Source organism: Gambusia affinis, linkage group LG11 (assembly GCF_019740435.1).
Source record: "Gambusia affinis linkage group LG11, SWU_Gaff_1.0, whole genome shotgun sequence".
Classification (NCBI taxonomy): Eukaryota; Metazoa; Chordata; class Actinopteri; order Cyprinodontiformes; family Poeciliidae; genus Gambusia; species Gambusia affinis.
In genome coordinates, this window is record NC_057878.1 from 23350887 (window position 1) to 23358627 (window position 7741).

The window sequence follows — 7741 nt, forward strand, 5'->3', positions numbered from 1 at the left end:
TCTTTACTTAACCCCCAAGATGCAAAAAATGCTCAAAACTTGTTTGATGTCTTTTGGCCACACTTGAAAGGCAAGAATACGCACACTAAAAGAATTCACAGAAAAAAATGAACAATTATCTCACATAAAAGTGATAAATAGCTGCTCATTCTTTTGGTTTTTACCGACATTGTATCACAACAACCACATTTTGCTACATCACTCTCCATAATCGTTTCAATGAGAAGCTATCCCTCTTCCCATCGTTCCCATGTGTATTTTTCTCACAACATCCGCCTCTTCCCACACACAATCTTCTCATCTCATGAGGTAATGATCTTAAGTTCAAAGATACGTTATTCTCACTTCGTCACTTGGACAGCTGGCACCTCATATCTCTCACTCCTTACAACATCTGACTTTGGTAGAAATTCTTCCCCACATGGAGTTTAGGGAGCACAGGGACAAAAAGTAAACATGGACATGATCAGTTCTCACCCAGGCTGGTGGTGTGAAGTGAGGCATGTCGTTCACACTTCATCTCCCCACGGCCATTCCCGTTGCAGACACACTGGAGCTGGTGGCCGTGAGAATCTATCTTGGTCCATCTATCTCCAACACGGTATGAGGCCCGAGTTTCCTGATCATTACAGCGATCTAGAAGAAAGAACTTTAATTAGTATGAAAGTGATAAAACCTACAAAACTAAATATGGTGCAAGTCTGGAAGTAAGAAATGCTGTGAAACCCTAAGTAAAAATATTTGTAATTAGTAAGTACTACTCTTTATAGATAACAGTTGTTTTCATGTTATTATGTTAAAGCTTTGCTGGTCATTTGTGCACAAAAAGAAGGAACTAATGACCTCCAGTCAATAAAAAAGTCTTTATGGCCACCCAAAATTCCTGCATGTAATAACAAGCTAATAATCTGTAAAATCTATCATCAACTGTTGAATCAGACAGCATAATTAGGGATGAATGTGACTGTTTAAAATGATGAGACAGCTGTAGAACATTTCCTCCAAAGCCTGTTGAGAACATCCAATAATTACAAGCTCGACTTTCCCCAGCCAGAGAGACTAGATAAACGTCATCCTTGATTCAATACAGTTGGACTTCAGAAGACACCAAATTTACTGGTGTCTTTAGTGTCTGTCAAACACTAAAGGCACCAATAAATTATAACTGAACTCAAATTAATTTCATTGAAATTTGCTCAAGAGACCTATTTGAATTTCAAGGTTTTAACTAAGAATGCACCAATCAGAAATTATGAGGTCGATTTCCAATCACAGATTTTGTGAATCCTCTGACCTGTAAAAGCTAATTCCGATTGCTTTTTTTAAACATTTCTATCGTACATATCTATTTCATAAACAGCTCACCAGAAATACCTAACAAAGTCTTTTTCACTAAATACAAGCATCCACGCTGAGTGTAATTTCCATTATGACCCAGTTGCATTTCCGCATGGTACATTTACTGTTCCGACCAAAATTTATCTTTTACATTTCTGGTTTTAACCTTAATTTACAACAATTAAGGCTAGCTATCGGAAAAGAAAACACAGAGGAAGTAAGATAAATAATTACTTCTGGATGTGCATGTGATCAGTCCATTTCCCTCTCCCAGGCAGGTGCAGTCGATTATCATCCATCCCTGGTACTGCTTCTCCCACGTCTCCCCAACAACGTATGATGTTCCAACCGCCTGATCAACACAACGCTCAGCTGCAAAATGAAAAATCATCTTTAGATTTTTTTCCTCACCTTGTTCGTGTCCCAGTATCAACATTCAGAATAACCCTAAAATAGCGTTAATAATGTGAATAATATTCAACTTTTTGGCAGAAATAAATAATCCAAAGTCAGAGAATTCTAGCAAACTAATTCAAAGTTTAGTTTTGTAGACTAAATAATCAGTTAGCTATCTGAATGACTCACCAACAGGTTTACAGGTCCATTCTCCCTTCCCGTTGCCCAGGCAGACACACTCCAGCATGTAGCCTCCTTCATGAGGTCTCCTCCAGGTGTCTCCGATCTTATAGGAGGCGCCGCCATCATGACAGCGATCTGGTTAGACAGAGAGAAAAGAGTAGATTTAAAGATTGTCTGCCTGTCTGTGTAAATGTGGTAAAGAAGAGGCACAGGAAATTAAATAACTCAAACATTTGCACCATTATCTAACCCTTCAGCTAACTGCAAGCAGCTGCATGGAAGCCCTTTTTAATCAGCTATAAGGAATACAGAGTTTTAGAAGTTTACTGCAGTCAGTCTGGCACACGGTGGCAGGAAAAAAAAGACTACCCACCAAGTGGAGAGGTTGTGTGTAGAACCACAAATAACAACACATACTTGCAATGGTGCAACTGATTCTGCCCTTCCCAGATCCAATGCACGTGCAGTCCCAGATCATGCCATCCTTTGGGCTCTCGAAGGTTTCTCCCACGCTGTAGAACTTCTGGCCGAGTTTGTCGTAGCACTTTTCCTCTGCCATAGGTAAAAAATAAGCAAAATAGTTTTGAAGTTAGTTGGAAAAATGATGCAAACATATGCATTTCAGACAATGGCAAACTTCCAGTGATTTTGCACTGATCAGCTTTTCTGGTCCCCACAGCATGATGCTGTCACTACCATGTTTCACCACTGGGATGGTGTGCTAAGGGTAATGTACCTTTCCACCAAATGTGTTGACTTCACATGTAGGCCAAAAAGTTCCCTTTTGGTGAAAGCATCTTCTTTCTTATAGTGTTTGCAAGCTACAAATAGATCTTGTTTCTTTCATCAGAGGCTTTCTTCTAGCCACTTTCTTTTTGAGCCACATTTGTGGAGTGCAAAACCAACAATTGTCAACATAGGTGGGCAGTCATGCCTTGTTAGTTTTATGTTCCCATTTTCAGGGCCCGCCCACATGGGGGCATTTTCAGAAATGTTTTTGTCCACATGGAAGCACAAAGAATGGCACAAAACACTAATTTTACTCCCCTAGATTTGTAAGTGGCCCTGAGAATGGAGTTCTGAACGAACTATAATTAAGTTATACACAGATAAAACGTTACACAGATAAAAGTTTAGAATTAAATTGGTTGCAGTGCATTTTCTTTAGGGCTATCAGAAGAGAGGGAGCAGAACACAAATGCATGTCACACTAATCCAACTTTTGTACATAAAACAAAATTTAAAAAAAACATACATATGGGTATTGTAATAGCATACAAGCTAACCTTCTGGTTTGCTTCTGCACTTAATCCCAGCAACTCCTTGGCAGGTACAGATCAGGGTGCCACTCAAATAAGGACGCTCCCACTGGTCGTTTACATTATATGACCTACCGTTCTCTATGCAGCCATCTGAGCAGAGGAGAGAAACAGGTAAGACAAAGAAAATAGTACAAAACACTGGTAAAGTCTTAGGGAGCAGAACTGAGAGAAATACCATTCCTGGACAGTGTTTTCTTTTTACCCACAGTTTCACACACAGATCACTTTCTCTGATTACACAACCAACCAAAATCTTTTTTGTATCAGAATAACTGATGTACAGATTAAACATTCAGATACCAGAATGAAACTCTGCCCTTTATGTTTTTGAACATAATCCAGCAGTGGTAACAAGGCTTCAAAGGGACTTCTAAACTGTCATAAATCATTTGCACAGGGAGGAGAAGAATAGTCATCCTCTTTTTCTCCCCCACCAGGAACATTCTTTGTACAGAGCTCCCTATATCCAAACCAATTATCTTTTTCCCCTTTAATCCACTTTACAAAGTCTTCTATTAACTTTGTGTGAACTTGGATAGTTTCAGGTTTCATATGAACGAAGATGATGTAGGTCTTGAGCTAAAGGTGAATCCTGTGACCTAGAAAGAAGAGCCTGATGAAGGCAATTAGTGTTTGATGTCATCATTAGGCAGATTACATTAAATGCAACCGCATCAACACATACGAGTTAACAAATCAGCGATTTTATAGATTCAAAGAAAAATAGATTCAAAGAAAAATATTTTGATAACTGTAAAAAGAAAAAAAGTACCCAAAAGTAATAAAGGGATATCAATTTAGAAAACAAAGTAGAAGATGAAACAGTTTTACCTGGAGAGACCGAGGAAGCGCGATACAACTGCGGGTTATTGAGCGTCCCCTGGGGCATGGAGTGCACCGCGCTCCCGATGCACAGAGCGACCAGCACCCCGGCTATGGTGCTGTGACCGGACATTTTGTTTGAAATCAAACCCACTCGGGTGCTGCAGGACGCGGCCACAGGTGCTCCCAGTGAAATTTTCAGTCTGTGATTACTTCTCCACCTCTTTGGGGTTTCCAGCACCTCTCCACTTTCTGCAGCTCTCCAACCTCCCCAGTCTGTCTGCGACCCCTGAGTGGAGGTTCCCTCTGTGCTGGGAGTGATTTATCTGGGCATGGCTTAGGTTCAGACCGAGGAGGGAGGTCCGACAATGTGAGAGACGACCCACGCAGCGTGTAACAGAAGCAGAAAATCTTCTCAAACAAACCCCTTTCTCAATTCCTTTATGAATTCTGGGTGCTCCTTTTGTATCTGGCACGCAAAACTAAGTATTATACCATGTCCACGCTACAAATGTAATCCGGAAAATGGTAAGTTTTAGAGGTTTATAAAATATGGAAATCATCCCCAATCCTCAAAATAATAACTTTATTCTCAGTGTAATTAATATATAAAACACACAGCTTGAACCTTTCTGTGTTTTGCCTTGTTTATGTAACAGACTAACACAAAATAGCGCATAACTGTGAAGGCGAAAGAACACTTTTCGTTTTTCCTAAAGTGGTGCAAATTGTGTTCAGTCTCCCTTATCTCGATGGCTCGAAATAAACAATTTAGTAAAAGCTTGTTTGTTAAAGAACAATAGTGACTTGGTCCCCTTCGAGCAAGGCTATAAAAACAACTTAAACATAGAATCACAACTTAAATGGAAACCTTTTTTTTCTATTAGAAGGGTCCAATCAAAATGGAATACTGATATTTTCATACACTACCAATGCATTTAATGCACTGGTAGTAACAAGCTTACTAACAAAGTAACAAGCTTAAGTTACTTTGGAAAGAAGAATGGGCCAGTCACTAAATGTTAAAAAATTTAAGAAACATATTTTTCAAAATGCATTTAGATTAATAGCAATAAAGAGAGTACTTTTATTTGTAAGAAATCTGAAATATGTGTAATTTCCGTCCACTTCCTGGATACAGTTGTACAGAAAATCCAAATAAAATACACTGCAGTTGATGGTTCCAATGTTACACATTGGGAAAAGGTGTGGTATGAATACTTTTACAAGGCACTGTATTTAGGTGTCTGTGCTGCACTGTAAGACATCGATGCAGTTCTCCACACATATTGGCCGTCAGTTTTACACACTCAGGAGCAGTGGTCTGCAGAAATTAGGTCACATGGCGTCACTGCCTGGAAACTCTCCAGTCGTCTAACGTTTCAATGCCTGGAAAGTTTATGCATGACCAGGTGTTTTATTGTAATGATTTTTCAGTAATTTAAGCTTTTACAATTTGATGTATTAAATGACTATAAATCTTCTCTGTTAAATATCTGGGATAAACCAAATTACCTAAAATGTTCGTAATCCTGTGTGTATCTCTTCCTACTCAATCATTATTTATATTTGTGATCTGCAGATATATATGATGCAGTTATAGCAGTAAAACCCAATCACTCATGAAAGTCCATCAATGTTAAACATAATTGTGTTTGACTTAAATGTTATTTAATGTTTTGTGACCATTAGAATCCTAAATAAACCCATTCTATGTGAAGTGATATTAATTGAGGTTTAATTGATTTTTTATTTTGTTTCTAATGAAGTAAGACATACATTGACACTTGACATATAATTTATGTTTAAAACCCATTTATAGTGTGAGATAACCTTGATAGAAATGAAAAACTCCTCATTTCCTCTACCATGTCGTGAGCTCAACTATTACAGCAGTGAAATGGATTAATCTGCTGTCAGCTGCTACATGAAGCCAATCAATCAGTAGGGACAATGTGAGAAAATACTCTCTAACCACTGTGTTATGTGTTATGGAGTACGGAAACACAAATCCGTAGAGTGCGTGGAAACATTATTGAGGTTTTATTCTGCAATCATTTGTGACATTTGTCTTAACACTTCATTCTATTTACCACTTGCCTCACAACAGTATTTGTGTACTTGATTATAGAGAAATCTATATATCTGAGAATACAGACTGTCTATTGTAAATTTGTTCATTCAAGGAAAATGTTGCCTGTTTTTCTATACTACATGTTCAAGTTTGGCTGTTTCTGTTCATAATTTATAAAGAAATTACCTTCTAAAGCTGATGTGTCTTTAAGACAGATGTGGATGATATCACAGTTGGCTGGAAGGTCCAAATATGTGCTTTAGACAGTTGCTTTTGTCAATCCTCTGAATCTGCAACACTGCATATCATAAAACCCAGTGAAACAGAACAGTTTAATCAATGTTCAGCTTGTCTGTGTAAGCAAACACAGAATAATGACCACATTTTTTATTTATTACGTCAGTATAAACTCTCAAATCTGTGGCTTTTACAGTTTACACTTTGGTCCTTGTGAAGCTCTAAAGCAAGGCTGTGTTCTTCTGTCTTGTATGTTCCCCTGTTTCAACACACCTGAATCAAATGAAGTCATCTGCAGTACATAATTACATAGAGAGGAGACAATCCAGGTGTTAATTAGGCTGGAGTAGGTGACACCATGGAAACATGCAGGATACTGGATTTTGAGTGCTAAAGTTGACCACTGCTGCTCTAACGTCTAGACGGATTTTTATCTAAAATGCCAGGATGCGCAGTTTGGAGATGTGTGTGTTTCTCCCCATCTGGGAGTGTAATTTCATTGGGACTGCACTCTTGATAGTTTTTGAAGTGTCTGCACTCAGAACAGTCATATTTCTTTTTTCTTTCCCCAACTTTTACTTCATTGATGTGAGGTGTGTCACAATTCCGCTTCAGAAGAAGCAAGATGCAATAAATCCAGACATAAACAAAGGCTGAAGGAAGTGGGGATTACAACAAAAATAAATTATGAAAGAAGTCTGTTAGTGAAGCGCATCACATCACAATACCACCATTCATGGTTTCAACTGTTCACACAACAGATTTTTCTACAGAAGTTGCATTCAGTGTGCCACAACAGATGATTGCTATTAGTTTCTCTTTTTATTTCTCTTTCTTTATCTTGTTAAAATCTTGTGACAATTCTTTCACTTTGCATTGCTCAAAGACTTGACTATTGATCAATAAATGGCAGCATCCATTACTTAAAACTTTGAATTCAAATATTTAAAAATACATTTTATCAATACAAAACAATATGCACATTTAAAAAAAAAAATAGTAGTCATATGTCATGTTAATACACTGCAATGAGATAGTTTGTATTGCAATGTGATTTTTCTGTAGTGAGGTCAGCTTTTGGAAGCTATTAGTAATCCAAATAGAAGTTTTACTGTGGTGTAGCTGCTTGCAGTTCTCTTTACGCTTTAATATTGAAATATTATCTTTCTTAATTCATTCAAAGCATTGAAAATGGAAACAAAACATGGCAATCCCCCCCACTATATCATTTATCCCTTATTTAAGTGGTACAGACTACAATCATTTTTGTGGTTTCCCTCTGTTAACCATACCAACTACTGCAGAGCAGTGACCAACGATGATGAAGCTGCTAATCCCTGTTTAAAGACGTTATTGTGCAACCTAAGTG

The 7741-nt window shown here is 37.9% G+C and overlaps 1 protein-coding gene across 1 annotated transcript in view; it reads right to left on the bottom strand.

Annotated features, from left to right (window-relative positions):
- Positions 1-4360, bottom strand: part of fn1a (fibronectin 1a) — a 32901-nt gene extending 28541 nt beyond the window's left edge. Inside the window, exons 1-6 of the mRNA XM_044132593.1 lie at positions 4071-4360; positions 3204-3329; positions 2335-2469; positions 1924-2052; positions 1573-1710; positions 478-636 (exon numbers count right to left, since the gene is read on the bottom strand). Of these exons, the coding sequence (XP_043988528.1) occupies positions 478-636; positions 1573-1710; positions 1924-2052; positions 2335-2469; positions 3204-3329; positions 4071-4194 (811 nt within the window). The 5' untranslated portion in view covers positions 4195-4360. The remainder of the gene's footprint in view (positions 1-477; positions 637-1572; positions 1711-1923; positions 2053-2334; positions 2470-3203; positions 3330-4070) is intronic.
- Positions 4361-7741: the final 3381 nt, after the last annotated feature.